This window comes from Phyllobates terribilis, unplaced genomic scaffold, assembly GCF_046119375.1.
Source record: "Phyllobates terribilis strain yellow unplaced genomic scaffold, ASM4611937v1 Scaffold_9__5_contigs__length_417890890, whole genome shotgun sequence".
NCBI lineage: Eukaryota > Metazoa > Chordata > Amphibia > Anura > Dendrobatidae > Phyllobates > Phyllobates terribilis.
Window position 1 is genome coordinate 94,067,851 of NW_027362769.1, and position 15,353 is coordinate 94,083,203.

At 51.1% G+C, this 15,353-nt stretch overlaps 1 protein-coding gene across 3 annotated transcripts in view; it reads left to right on the forward strand.

The window, feature by feature from the left end:
* PDE1A (phosphodiesterase 1A) overlaps positions 1–15,353 on the forward strand; it is a 550,086-nt gene that overhangs the window by 458,490 nt on the left and 76,243 nt on the right. For all 3 annotated transcript variants that reach the window (XM_073646788.1, XM_073646789.1, XM_073646791.1), the window contains exons 4-5: positions 324–390; positions 1,204–1,320. In XM_073646788.1, the coding sequence (XP_073502889.1) occupies positions 324–390; positions 1,204–1,320 (184 nt within the window). The remainder of the gene's footprint in view (positions 1–323; positions 391–1,203; positions 1,321–15,353) is intronic.

Here is a 15,353-nt window from a genome sequence, read left to right on the forward strand (position 1 = left end):
AAGAAAATGATAAGGGTGCCCATACTTATGCACCTGTCAAATTTTGCTTGAATGCAGATTGCACATTTTCTGTTAGTACAATAAACCTCATTTCAAGGCAGAAACATTACTGTGTCCAACAGTTATTACATATATCAAACTGAAATAGCTGTTGCAAAAACACCAATTTTTATAAAACATTAAGCTTAAGATTAATAGGGGTGCCCAAACTTTTTCATATAACTGTATAAATGTCAGTTTGGTCTTAGTTTGATACATGGATTTTTTTTATGTTACACATTCCTTAAATAGTTCAACACTGACAATTTTGTATCTGTTTTTAGGATGTATAGGCGATCCTCCAATATGGCCGGGCTCACCTACCCATCTGCTGTCATCACTTGTTTAAAGGTAATTAAATATGTTAACTGTGTTAATTTATGGGATGCCCTGTTTTGTGAGCTGAAATAAAAAAATCTGCACGATGTGGGTCTATTCCTAAGGCCACAGCCCCACCATCAGTGTTTGGTCAGTATTTGGTCAGTATTTTTTCTCAGGAGTGGGAGACAAATCCAGCAGTGAGTGATAAATGCAGAATTGGTGACTTGTTTCTATTCTACCTTTTCTATGATTGTTCCTCACCTGGTTTTGGCTCCCACTCCTGAGAAAAAATACTGACTGAATACTGAACAAATACTGATAGTGGGGCCGTGGCCTATGGATAAAATCTGTATTCAATGAAGACAGATTTTCCAACTTCTGAGTTAGAAGATGACAGTTGGTGTTTATAAGATTCAGTGGATTCAAGGTTCAGTGGAAGGGGGAGGAATGAAGAGCTGGAGGCAGATACAGATATTCTACAGCAGGTTCTCGTGAAACAGGCAGCTACAGTTCTGCATAGAACTTTGTGAGCACCAACTGTCATATTCTCCTATCTCAGTAATGAGAGAATCTGTTTTCATTGAAGACAGATTTTACCCGTGAATTGAGAATTATGGAAAAGAAAGATCAGGTCAGGAGGAGAAAAAAAACATATTTCTCTAATAATATGTTACAGAGTTTCTTATTTTCACATGTATTATTCATTTATGAAGAAAAAAATTAATATGACGGATAATTTTTGAACTTTTAAAACAATGTTGTTTAAATTCAATTTAATGAGACAGTTCTAAAATATTATTTTTTTGCATTCTAAGTATTGCTTTTGCTTTCTTTTACCCACAGGAGGTGGATCAGTGGTCATTTAATGTTTTTTCTTTGAATGAGGCGAGTGGAGAACATTCACTAAAATTCATGGTCTACGAATTGTTTACCAGATATGACCTTATCAATCGCTTTAAGGTACGATCATTCATCCTGTGCTGCAGTAATTTCTATTCACTCTAGCTTATAATAACACCATCACGTTGTCACTCATCTATCCTACAAAATAGACAAATTCATCTAATTTTCAACCAATATTGGAACAGGAAATGTATCACTGCATGACTGGGCACATTTATATTCAGGAGTTTGAGTGACGACCTCTGTGGGTGATGTAAAGAATTTTAACACCTTAAAGGGAACCTGTCATGTCCTGTGTAGTATCTAAACTGCCCCCATTTCGTTGTTATATAAATCTATCAATATAATAAAAGAATTAATCCAATCGGTAAGCGGCGTAATGAGAAAAAGATCAAAACAGCAGAGTTATATTTTTTGGTTGCCGCAACGCTGCAATAAAATGCAATAACAGGCGATCAAAAGATTATATCTACCCCAAAATGGTATCAATAAAAACGTAAGCCCAGCGCACAAAAAATAAGCCCTCACCCTGCCCCAGATCCTGAAAAATGAAGATGCTACAGGTCTCGGAAAATAGTGACTTTTTTTGCAAACTTTGAATTTTTTTTTCACCACTTAAATAAAAAAGAACCTAAACATGTTTGGTATCTGCTAACTCGAACTGACCTGGGGAATCATAATGGCAGGTCAGTTTGTGCATTTAATGAACATGGTAAAAAAAATCCAAAAAACAATTGTGGAATTGCAGTTCTTTTGCAATTTCACCGCACTTTGAATTATTTTTTTGCGTTTCCCAGTACATGATATGGTAAAACCAATGGTGTCGTTCAGAAGTTCAACTTGTCCCGCAAAAAATAAGCCCTCATATGGCCGTATTGATGGCACTGGGAAGAAGGGGAGTAAAAAACGAAAACACAAAAACAGAACATCCCAAGGTGGTTAAAGGGTTAAAGAAGTTGTCACCCTTTCAGAGAACTTGATCCTGGGATGCAGTTCATTATGAAAAAAAATGCTCTTTACCCACCGTCCTCAGGTCCAGAATGTCTGCCACTTCTCCCAGTGTTGGCTGCAGCACTAATGTGCATCGATAGCACAGTAAAGCAATTGAGCTCAGCGACTCGGAGTGGTGTTAATGTCTACTCAGGCCACTCCATGTGTGTCCCAACTTCAGGAGATTCACTCTACAATTTCCACCATCACTCGTTCAACTTCCAGTCCACCAGTGTGCTCCTTGAATGGAATCTGTCAGCAGGTCAGCACAATGTAGGGGCTGAGACCCCGATTCCAGAGATGTGTCACTTATTAGGCTGTTTGCTGTTATTTCAATACAATGATTGTTTTGTCAGCAGGAAATTATCACTGCCTGGACTAGTGCCTATGTGGAACCCCAGGGGTCTGGTTACCACAGTAATAGCAATATTACGTCTGTGAGGAGGTGGGAGGTCTCCTGGTCAGGAATCCTAAGCATGCAACATCTCCTGCCCAGTCCTGGGAGGGGAAGAACTTCCCCTATATAAGCTGGGGCTGAGGCGGGGTTAGGGAGAAGAAGAGGAGTCCCAGACAGAGACACAGTCTGGTCTGGAGTGGAGCTGATACAGGGAGAGCAAGATCAGGAGCTCTGTGGGAGCAGTGATAAAAGGGGTCAGAGACTGGAAGCTGTAGAGCTCGTCCTGACTGAAGAGATCTCACCGGACACGGAGTCCGAGGCTGTGGGGACTGAGCCATACCCAGCAGCGGAAACCGACCGGCAGGGGATTTCAGGTCCTCTGGCCAAGAAACCCGAAGGCACGGTCACACGCAAGGGACCAGCACCGCTGTCGTGGAGCGGAGGCTACCAGAAGGCCCCGAGTCACCGGCCATACGGGTGAGCACCACACGGTACACTCAGGGACGTGGGCTACTTTTACCCGCTTCTAGCAAGGTAGCCAGGAAGAGTACAATTAGTGGGGAGGCCTACAACTCCGCCTGGCCAGGGGAGATCCTATCTGCTCACGGACTGACCAGGCCCCGATCGCTAGCCAGTACTCCCGGGAGAGTCTACCTTTGCCACCAGTAAAGACCCTGAACTACACCGCACCGTCTCTGAGTGGTTCCTGGTGCCTGCGAGCAATTCTACTATCCCCATCATCCACGTCCGCTGCCCTGAGGCCATACCCCTCCCGTTGGGGGTTATACTATCCACGCTGCACAACCGTACCACCGGCCTCAGCGGTCTGCCCTGCAGCGGCGGTTTCATAACCGCATTCAACGGGTGGCGTAGTCGAACACTATAACATCTTATACTAAACTCCGCCGCTTAGTTTGACACCCTGGGCACGGACCGGGTCACCGCCACGAGGACTACTATCCCCAGCAGATCCGGCTCCGGGTATCCCCCTGCGCAGCAGAAGCAGCACAGGCCCAGGGGGCGCGTCAACTTTTGGCGTAGTCGGCAGGATTTCGTGCCCGCAACCACCGGGTACTGCGTGCCTGAAAAAGACTGTTAAACTTACCTGTGGTGAAGATTCCCGCCATCCGACGCCATCTTTTGCCTTCTTCCCGCCATCCGTGGAGTTTTCCCGCCATCCGACGCCATCTTTTGCCTTCTTCCCGCCATCCGTGGAGTTTTCCCGCCATCCGACGCCATCTTTTGCCTTCTTCCTGTCATCCGTGGAGTTTTCCCGCCGTTGGATGCCATCTCGAGGACGCCGCGCGGGAAGAAGAGGGGCGTGGACTCCGAAAGCGCGCGAGAACTGAAGCCCCGCCTCACGTCCGGACGTTGCGTAAGGTCCTGGAAGGAACCCAGCAGACGCCGACGTCACAGGAGCGCGACGGAAGGTCCTCAACCCTGACGATCCACTGCGGAGCGCGGCCTACGGAAGAGGATCATCGCAAGGTAGGCCACGGTCCACTAGCGGGGAGGAGGATGTCGGATACGGAGGAGAGCTTCACTGCCACAGCCACCGCCAGCACCACCGCTGCCGCGGTCATGCCTTTCACCATGCCCTACATCCTGGGGGCAGCCTGGCTACCCCAGTACTCAGGGGAGTCACATACCCTAAATGACTTCAGAGAAAGGCTGGATAGCCTCTTCCAGGTGTACCCCCTCACAGAAGAGCAAAAAGTGAGCATCCTGGTGGCTCAATTAACAGGGGCAGCCCAAAGGGAGGTAAAGTCCTGGCCACTTGGGAGGAGGAGGACTGTCGCAGAGATACTAGCCCGGCTGAAGGACACCTTTGATACCCGTACCTCAGCCGAGATCAAGCTTAGATTCTACGGGTGCAAGCAGCGAGCACATGAGAATATAAGGGACTATGCGCTAAACCTACAAGAGGCCCTGAGAGCCATTAAGCAGGCAGACCCTGACAGCGTGGGAAACGAAGACAAACTGTTGACTGAACAATTTATAGAGGGTCTACATTGTAATGCCCACCGAACCCAGTTGCGGGCCATGGCCTTACAGGACCCTCATCTGGACTTTGCACAGTTCAAGGACAGAGCCATCCGGGTGCTCCGAGAACCGGCACCAGGTGGCGCTGTGACCCACAAACGCCCTGCTACCACTTACCACCAGGAGACGGCGCCCTTGTCGGCAGGGCCTGTGGGAGCTGATGCGCAGGCTTTAAACAATGACCCGGCTACAGACCTGCACCATCAGGTCCAAGAGCTAACTAAAAGCATTGCCGCGCTAACCCGAACTGTGCAGTCCTTACAGGTTTCTACTCCAGGGAAGATCCAGCTGGCATCCGGACCGGAGGATATCCCGTGGCGCCGACCAAGGAGGACCCCACCGGCCAGAGGAAGACCCAGCGACCGATACAACGAGGACGGACAACCCATCTGCCGCCGCTGCAATCAACCCGGACATATGGCAAGGTACTGTCCTTTAAACTGGCACAACCTGGGGTAGAGGGCCAACCCCTAGGAATAAGATCACCAGGCCCATCGAACTGGCGTGACAAATACGTGGGAGGACGTCCAGTCTTGCCTGTGGTACTGGATGGCATTCCTATGAGTGCCCTACTTGACACCGGGTCACAGGTCACCACCATCCCGTACGTGCTCTTCAAGCAGTACTGGAATGACTCGGATATAACCCGCTACCCAGACGACGACTTGAGTATCATCGCCAGCAATGGTCAGCCCGTGCCACAGATCGGATTTAAAGAGATGACCATTAAAATCGGTAAAGTCGAACTGGCAGCACAGGGACTGATCATTGTAGACATTGACAAGCACGAGAGTCACCCAAAGATAACTCTAGGAACTAATGTGATTGAAAATTGTCTTGCGGAGGTGATTCTCATTTTACAGCAGGTTGCCAAGAACGCCAGCTCCGGCCAGCAGCGAGTGCTCCAAAAAGAGATCCGGGCACTGATGCGACGGCAACAAGTGGAACTCTCCGGTGGTGAGATAGGTAGCGTGAGAATGTGTGACCCGTTCCCTATTGCCATGCCCCCAAAAAGTGAGATGATGATTTGGTGCCGGGCAGCTATTGGTCTCAGAGGTAGAGACTACCAAGCAATGGTAGAACCCGTCTACTCAGACAGTAGGCCCACCATTTTGACAGCACGGGGGGTGGTTGATGTACGCCATGGGAGGGTGCCCGTTCGCATAATAAATATCGGGAAGAGGGAAGTGTACCTGCCCCGGTATGCTACGCTAGCCAAATTGTATACCATCAACCAAAATTCTGTACAGTCCGTGGAACCCTTGCCTCCATCTCATCCAGAGGAAGGTAACAGCTCTAAGCAACAAATGGAGGACTGGTGTCAGCAACTGCATTTGGGTACTGACTCCACTCCCTCACACCAGAAACAGGTAGTCTATCGGGTGGTTCGAGAGTACGAGAGAGTGTTTAGTAAACACCCGCTAGACTTCGGGCGAGTAAAGGGGGTAGAACACCACATCCCCACGGGAAACCATCCTCCCATAAAGGAGAGATACCGACCCGTACCCCCTGCACACTACCAACACGCCAAGGGGATGCTTAGAGACATGAAGGAGGCTGGGGTAATCAGGGATAGCTGTAGCCCCTGGGCAGCTCCACTAGTCTTGGTTAAAAAGAAAGACAACACTATGAGAATGTGTGTAGATTACCGGAAAATCAACCGTATCACACACAAAGATGCGTACCCCTTACCAAGGATAGAGGAGTCTTTGGCTGCTTTAAAATCTGCTAACTTCTTCTCCACTTTGGATCTCACTAGCGGGTACTGGCAGGTTCCTGTAGCAGAGGCGGACCGGGAGAAGACCGCATTCACCACCCCGATGGGACTTAGCGAGTTTACCTGCATGCCGTTCGGACTCTGCAACGCACCAGGAACCTTCCAACGATTGATGGAATGCTGTCTGGGACACCGGAACTTTGAGACGGTCCTGCTGTACCTGGACGATGTTATAGTTTATTCCAAAACCTACGAGGACCACCTGAAACACCTGGCGGAGGTGTTTGAAGCCCTGGCAAACTACGGTCTGAAGGTGAAACCGTCGAAGTGTCACCTGCTAAAACCAAAAGTGCAGTACCTGGGAAACGTGGTGAGTGCTGACGGAGTGGCCCCCGACCCTGATAAGATCACCGCGATTAAGGAATGGCCAAGACCCTCCAGCGTAAAGGAAGTGCGGCAGTTCCTCGGGTTGGTAGGCTACTACCGAAGATTCATTCCCGGTTTCACCAAAAAGGCAGCTCCTATGCAGGACCTCCTGATAGGCCAGTCCAGGAAGGCCAAGAACCAGAAGCCGCCCTTCAGATGGGAGAAGCTGGAAGAAGAGTCCTTCCGCCAGCTGAAGATGGCCCTCACGGGGGATGAAATCCTGGCGTACCCTGATTACAGCCAGCCCTTTATCCTCTACACCGACGCAAGTGACATCGGGCTGGGAGCCGTACTGTCCCAGATCCAGCAGGGGAGAGAACGGGTAATTGCTTACGCCAGCCGAAAACTGCGACCCACCGAAAGAAACCCTGAGAATTACAGCTCATTCAAGCTAGAGTTCCTGGCAGTGGTGTGGGCAGTCACCGAACGCTTTAAGCACTACCTCGCCTCTTCCCGGTTCACCGTGTACACGGATAACAACCCGTTGACACACCTGGACACTGCAAGACTCGGTGCCCTGGAGCAGAGATGGATGGCCCGCCTGTCCAACTATGAGTTCACGATCAAATACCGGGCAGGACGCTCCAATACCAACGCGGATGCCTTGTCCAGAATGCCAAACCTACCGGACGTAGGGGAAGATCCAGGGGAACTGGAAGAAGTTGAACTCCCCGCGTTTCACCGTCATGGGACTACCCAGTATTCCCACCGTGTAAGGGGTAAGCAATCCGCTACGTTCAACCCCTTACCTCATTACAACTGGGCAGAAACACAAGACAGTGACCCCGCCGTCCGACTGGTGAAGGAGATGCTGACTCAGCCAGATGCTCGCCTTGACCCAGACGCTCCGGAGGAGACCAAGCAACTGTGGGCTGAGAAGAGTCGACTGTTCCTTTACAAGGGGAAGTTGTGCCGCAGAATGGTTAACTCCCGGACGCATGAACTGGTCTGGCAAGTAGTGGTGCCAAGAAGAGACGCGGCAATGGTACTGGAGGCATACCACGACGGAGCTGGGCACTTCGGATGGAAGAAGCTGGAGTTCCTGCTGCGCGGGCGGTTCCACTGGGTAGGCATGAGAGGAACCATCGAGAGGTGGTGCAGAGACTGTGGCCCATGCAACCTAAGAAGGAAGGACCGTGCCAGCCAGAAGACTCCCCTGCAGTCCATCGTCACCAGGCAGCCGTTGGAACTGGTAGCCTTGGACCATGTAAAACTGACCCCCAGCAGAAGTGGCTACGTCTATGCGTTAACCATCGTGGATCACTACTCCCGGTTCTTGGTTGTAGTCCCCGTCAAGGACTTAACGGCTCAAACAGCAGCTAGAGGCTTCCAGCAGCACTTCTGCCGTCCACACGGATACCCAGAGCAGGTGCTGACGGACCAAGGACCTGCCTTTGAAGCGGAAGTCTTCCAGGAGTTCTGCACTCTGTATGGCTGCCGGAAGATAAGAACAACACCCTATCATCCGCAAACCAATGGACTCTGCGAGAAGATGAACCAGGTGGTGATAGACCTTCTGAAAACATTGCCCCTGGAAGAACGCAGTCTGTGGCCTGAGAAACTGCCTGATCTGGTGGACCTATACAACCACATCCCTGTAGGTTCTACCAACTGTACCCCGGCTTACCTAATGAGAGCAAGACCTGGTAAGCTGCCTGTTGATCTGGATATGGGAGTCCTGACACCCGAGGACACTTCACCAGAAGCAGACTGGGACACAGAGAGGCAGCAGCAGTACCGGAAAGTACAGGAGAGCGTTGAGCGAAGTCTCTGTCAAGCAAGAGAAAGACAGGAGAAGACTTACAACCAGCATGCTCCCGCTGTTCCCCTGGTACCTGGAGAGCAGGTCTTGAAGAGGAAAAGACGGCTCCACAAGTTGGACGACCAGTGGGAGAAGGACCCGTACACCGTACTGCCATCAAGCCATGAAAACCCAAAAATCTGCACAATCAGTAAGGATGGAGGAGAAACCACAGCCATTGTCTCCCGAGATCACCTGAAGAAGTGTCCCGAGCAACTACGAAACCCTGAAGAAGATCAAGAAAACCCTCGACCCGCAGAGGAAAGGGAAGAGATGGTCAGTACTGTACTCGGAGACTTCCCTCGGTCTTGGACACAAGTAAATGGCGCTGTTGTGGTACCCCTCCTCACCTTCCTCCAGCCAGCATCCCAAGTGCCTACGGAAAAACAGGTAGAGCTGGAAGAGCAACCGGTCCAGGAGGCAGAAGACCCCACACAAGCAGACCAGGAGAATCGACCCTCTGCTTATAGTGAGCCTGCCGTGCCCCTAGTGAGCCAAAGAGTCCGTAGACAGCTGCCCAGCTTACCTTTGACAGCTCCTACACCCTGTAGCTCAGGACCGGTCAGTAAGCTCCGTAGGTCTACTAGGGCCACTAGAGGCCAGTTGCCCGTACGTTGGAGGATCTAAAGTGTTCAGACTGTTTTATTGGTATTTACCTGTTTACTGTTGCTTGTAAATAATTATGTTTTTTCTAGTTATTTTATAGGTATCTTTTGTGGATTAACCGGAACTCTGTTGTATATATGTTTGGAGCGTAACCCAGGAACGGACTAAAGACTGTTAAAGACTCGGGGCAGAACAGACCCCTACCTGGTTACGGCTCCCTGTTCTTTGGTGAAATGGACACCCTTTTTGCTTCAAAAATTGCACCCGGTTGCGGACACGCCGTGACCACCCTAATGTGTTTTTCCTTATTGTATTGCTCCTGTTTATACCCTGTTATGTTTTCAAAAATATGTTTAGTCCCGGAGTACTAAATTTTACTAGGGGGGAATGTGGAACCCCAGGGGTCTGGTTACCACAGTAATAGCAATATTACGTCTGTGAGGAGGTGGGAGGTCTCCTGGTCAGGAATCCTAAGCATGCAACATCTCCTGCCCAGTCCTGGGAGGGGAAGAACTTCCCCTATATAAGCTGGGGCTGAGGCGGGGTTAGGGAGAAGAAGAGGAGTCCCAGACAGAGACACAGTCTGGTCTGGAGTGGAGCTGATACAGGGAGAGCAAGATCAGGAGCTCTGTGGGAGCAGTGATAAAAGGGGTCAGAGACTGGAAGCTGTAGAGCTCGTCCTGACTGAAGAGATCTCACCGGACACGGAGTCCGAGGCTGTGGGGACTGAGCCATACCCAGCAGCAGAAACCGACCGGCAGGGGATTTCAGGTCCTCTGGCCAAGAAACCCGAAGGCACGGTCACACGCAAGGGACCAGCACCGCTGTCGTGGAGGGGAGGCTACCAGAAGGCCCCGAGTCACCGGCCATACGGGTGAGCACCACACGGTACACTCAGGGACGTGGGCTACTTTTACCCGCTTCTAGCAAGGTAGCCAGGAAGAGTACAATTAGTGGGGAGGCCTACAACTCCGCCTGGCCAGGGGAGATCCTATCTGCTCACGGACTGACCAGGCCCCGATCGCTAGCCAGTACTCCCGGGAGGGTCTACCTTTGCCACCAGTAAAGACCCTGAACTACACCGCACCGTCTCTGAGTGGTTCCTGGTGCCTGCGAGCAATTCTACTATCCCCATCATCCACATCCGCTGCCCTGAGGCCATACCCCTCCCGTTGGGGGTTATACTATCCACGCTGCACAACCGTACCACCTGCCTCAGCGGTCTGCCCTGCAGCGGCGGTTTCATAACCGCATTCAACGGGTGGCGTAGTCGAACACTATAACATCTTATACTAAACTCCGCCGCTTAGTTTGACACCCTGGGCACGGACCGGGTCACCGCCACGAGGACTACTATCCCCAGCAGATCCGGCTCCGGGTATCCCCCTGCGCAGCAGAAGCAGCACAGGCCCAGGGGGCGCGTCAACTTCATAAGCCCTGGTCCAACCACGCCCCCAGCACTGATTAGCAGCTTACTGTTAATATACAAGGTACCCAGAAAGCTGCTAATCAGGGGTGTGGGCGATGTTGGCTTTTGGGCTTTGCTACATGCTACAACTAAAAACTCACAATTACTGCACCCAGTAAACTAAGTGATACATTATTGGAATTAGGGTCTCTTTCCCTTCTTAATGCTGCTCTGAGGTGAGGTAGCAAAAACCTGCTGATGGATTCCATTTAATTAATGATCTCCGGCTCAGAGCTCTCACAGGCCAATGACAGCTTCCTCAGGCACCTTTTGCACAACTATTAGGGCACGTGGTAGGTGGGGGACCTAGTGTGAAATTTTACGTCGGGGCCCAGAAACTTTAGGTTATGATTTTGTGGAGCGTTGTAGCATACCATTTTTTTTTTTCATGGATGCATCTGTGAGAAAGACTCCTAACAACATCAGAGTCACACGGAGAAATAGTATGGACCTACAGATGGCACCTCATTATGAACCAGTAATATAGTCATATGCATGAGGCCTCACTGTATAGCTTCTCTTCTTATAAGGATTGCATTATCCCCATCGCATTGAGCTGGATGATGAAGTTGCTCATAACTAGGGTTGAGCCACCCCTGTAGTGTTCGAGTTCGGTTCGGTTCGTCGAACACCCGTGTGTTCGCCGAACTGTTCGTCGAACTGTTCGTCGAACACCTTCGAACACCGTTAAAACCAATGGCAGGCAAACAAAAACACATAGAAACACATAGAAAACACCTTCAAAGGTGTCCAAAAGCTGACAAACTGCTCAGAAGACATAACTAACACATGGAAAAGTGACAAGTACATATAGTCATGTGAAAATAAAAGAGGTGGAGGAGTAAAAGGAGGGGGAGACACAGATATAGGCATGTCATGCCCTTCTAAAATCCAAAAAGTGAGAAGCCGACACGGCCAGTCCGTTCCTGCCCGTGCCACCTCCGTGTCGCCGGGTTTGTGCCAGAGCCGCGGTGGACCCTGACGGCCAGCCCCCCTCTCCTAATACTGGTGCCTGTCCGCTGGTGGGTCGAGCCCCCCGCGGTGGGGGGGGAGTAACATCTGCAGAAGAAAGACCATCTTCCAGCCAAACTAACATGTCGACTTCTTTTCGTGGACAATGTGATACGATCCCTTTGTTACGGACACGCCCATCGCTACAAATTCCAGATGAGGCACAAAAACAGCAGGTGCTTCAGCGGATATCAAGTGCTCCTTCAAGTGGGCTCTCCTTCACCTCAACTTCAACATCACAAATACTCCAGTCCTCAGAGGTGTCACCCCAATCGCACTTGCTTCCTCACAGCTCCCAAGTCTCCAGCTGCCCGTCTGAGTATGGGGTAACACAGATGGTTGAGTCTGCACAGCTGTTTACTCATACTATAGCCTGGGAAACGGAGGTCTGCTCCAGAGCTTCTGTTAATCCAGACGAGGAAATGATCTGCACTGATGCCCAGAATCTTTATAAGTCGGATCCAGGACCAGATGAAGAAGGTTCTGAGCATAATGTAGACCCTCGTTCCCAAACTGTAACTCCTGTTAGTGGAGACAATGATGAAGACGATGATGAGACTCAAATACCTGATTGGAGCGACAACTTGACTTTTCGGTCAGGGCAGGAAGAGGTTGGCTTTGAGGACGACGGGTGTGATAACACACAGGGTGATGATGACAAGGTTGGAGATCCCACTTACTGTCAACCCACAGTCAGCCAGTCGATGAGGTCACCCGGGCCTTTGCCTGGCCTTTGGGATGTCGCGGTGGTCGGCTCCCTGGCCCGTACCCTGCGGTCACTCTTTAAAAGGGTGGATAATTGTTAATTTTATAAGAGTTTGTGACACCACCTGTGGTATCTGGTGAGAAGCACCAGCGCTGCAGCAGTCCACTGAGGCCCGTGATAAGGCAGCTCGATGGTATAGCTCCCCACAGGTGGAGCTAGGTCTCAGGGCAGCGTATGCAGGGGGAATGCAGGACAGGCGAGACCCAGCTGGGTCAGAGCAAGAACGGAAACGGACACGGTAGTCACTTCAGTACCTTTTACTGGAGGAAATTCAGGCACTGTAGGGTGAAGGGTGCATATCAGGATCCTCCCCAATGAGCGGGTGTAGGGCCTCCTGTTTCTTGCCTCTGCGCAGTAAGTTTCTGACCTGCCTGGAGCTAGGCCTAACTTTGTCTCTGTCCTGCGCTGGCTGACCTTGTGGTAGGGCCTTCTCTTGAAGTTCACGCTCCCAGTATGCGGGGCCTAAGCGTCTCCTGGCTCTGTTACGTATCAGCACCTTAGCGATCCTGGGACTTGTAGTTCTCCAGGGATTCCGGTTATGCCTTACTGGGTCATAGAGATCCCGGTAAGCTCAGATCCGGTGTCCGGTAAATGCTTTGGGGTGAGCTGGTTAAGCTCCTCTGCCCCTTATGTACTAACTCGCCACTCGCCTTCGGCCTACTCGGGCCCTCATTAGGCTATACACACTAACGGCAGCTTGCCGCGCTTCACCGATCTTATGACGCCGGCACACCTTAAGCTCTATCTGGGCTCCCTGAATCTAGCTAGCAGGAGCCTCGTGCTCCACTGCTGAGCTATTAACTGAGTTCTCTAGACTAGACTGAGCTCCACTGCAGACTGACCTCTCTTAGGCTTCTCTACTGCAGGAACTCTTCAGAGGAACTGAACTGCCTAGCTCCACCTTCCCTATTTATATCCCTAACGGGCTCCCTCTGCTGGTCTGAGGTGGAAGGTGGAGATGTGTGAATGTTTATGGGGGCCTCTTGTGGAGGATTCCATCAATACACTCTTCTAGGATCTGTGATACCAAGCGCAGCGGGGCGTCACAGATGCTATTGACGACGAGGTTAGGTTGCGCCTTCCTGGACAGAGACGGAGTACTGGAAGCACGTCAACAACTGCATCCTCAACCACAACTCCGCCTCTGACCACAAGTCGTAGTGGCTCTTCAGGTCGCATGGGCTCTAAGACTTGCATAGCCTGGGCATTTATTCAGATCGATAAGGATGACCCAACTCGTGTTATCTGTAATATTTGTCACCAAAAGCTAAGTAGAGGCCAAAAAATCCATAGTTTGAGTACTTCATGCATGTACCGTCACATGGATATGAAGCATAAGTTGCAGTGGGAAGCTCACTGTGCTACAATGCAGCCTAGCAGGCTGGGCCAACCACCGTCTGCCCCATCTTGTGCATCCGCGGCCTCTTCATCCTCTGTGACTGGGGGGACAGCAGTCACACATGTTTTTGGACGCAGACCTGCCACCTCTTTACCTGCAACAGCCAGTGTGATTGGCAGGTCGTCAGTTCATTGGGAAGTGGAAACACCTGCTGGTGTTGAGAGCTCTCTGACATCGAGAGCACCACCTTTGGATCAAGGCAACCTAACATGTCCGCCTGCATCTTCCTCACAGACCGGCAGTTTGCCAGGGACACCCTACTCAACCCCGTCAAAGCACAACAGCCAGCCCTCGGTCCCTCAGATGTGGACAAGTAAAAGACAATTTCCTCCTAGCCATGAGAAAGCTAAGAGGTTGAATTTCACCATCTGCAAGCTGTTGGCTACAGAAATACTGCCTTTCCGCCTGGAGGACACAGTGGATTTTTGAGACCTTATGTCCGTCGCAGTGCCCCAGTACCAGATGCCCAGTCGGCACTACTTCTCAAAGAAAGGTGTGCCTGCGCTCCACCAGCATGTCGCACACAACATCACCGCTTCTTTGAGAAACTCTGTGTGTGACAGGGTGCATTTCACCACAGACACTTGGACGAGTAGGCATGGACAGGGGCGTTACATGTCGCTGACAGGGCACTGGGTAACTATGGTGACAGCAGGACAAGGGGCTGCTGTCCAAGTCTTGCCGTCCCCGCGAGTTGTACGTCAATCCTCTTTATCTAGAAGTCCCTCCACTGCTTCTGCCTCCTCAACCTCCTCTCGGTCCTCCACCTGCACCCAAAGCCTGTCTGGTAATGCCACCTGCTTTCTAACTGCGCACCTCCTTACTATGCTGGCAGCAGGGCTCAACGGCATCAGTGTTTACTTTGAAATGTCTGGGAAATGTGAGTCACACAGCTGAGGACTTGTGGTCAGCTCTGGAGACCCAGTTTCATGAATGGTTGTCTCCACTGGACCTGCAACCAGGGAAGGCCGTGTGCGACAATGCTGCAAACCTGGGTGCAGTCCTTCGCCGGGGCAATGTTACACACGTGCCTTGTATGGCTCACGTGTTGAACCTGGTTGTCCATAAATTTTTAGCCCACTATCCCGGACTAGATGGCCTTCTGCAGAGGGCACGGTCGCTGTGTGCTCACTTCCGCCGTTCGCATCCCGCAGCTCAACGACTTACATCTCTACAGAAGTCGTTGGGCCTGCCAGTTCACCGGCTGAAATGCGATGTGCCGACACGGTGGAATTCAACTCTGCACATATTGCAGCGACTGTGGCAGCACCGACAAGCCCTGGTGCAATAGTTTCTGACGTATAGCCTGGGCCAACGAGATCCAGAGGTGGGGCAAATCACACAGCAGGAGTGGTCTCAGATCAGGGACCTATGAAGTTGACGCGCCCCCTGGGCCGTGGGGTACCCGGAGCCGGGCCGGTAGACGCTGGGGGTTGTAGTCACTGTGGCGGTGACCCGGTCCGTGA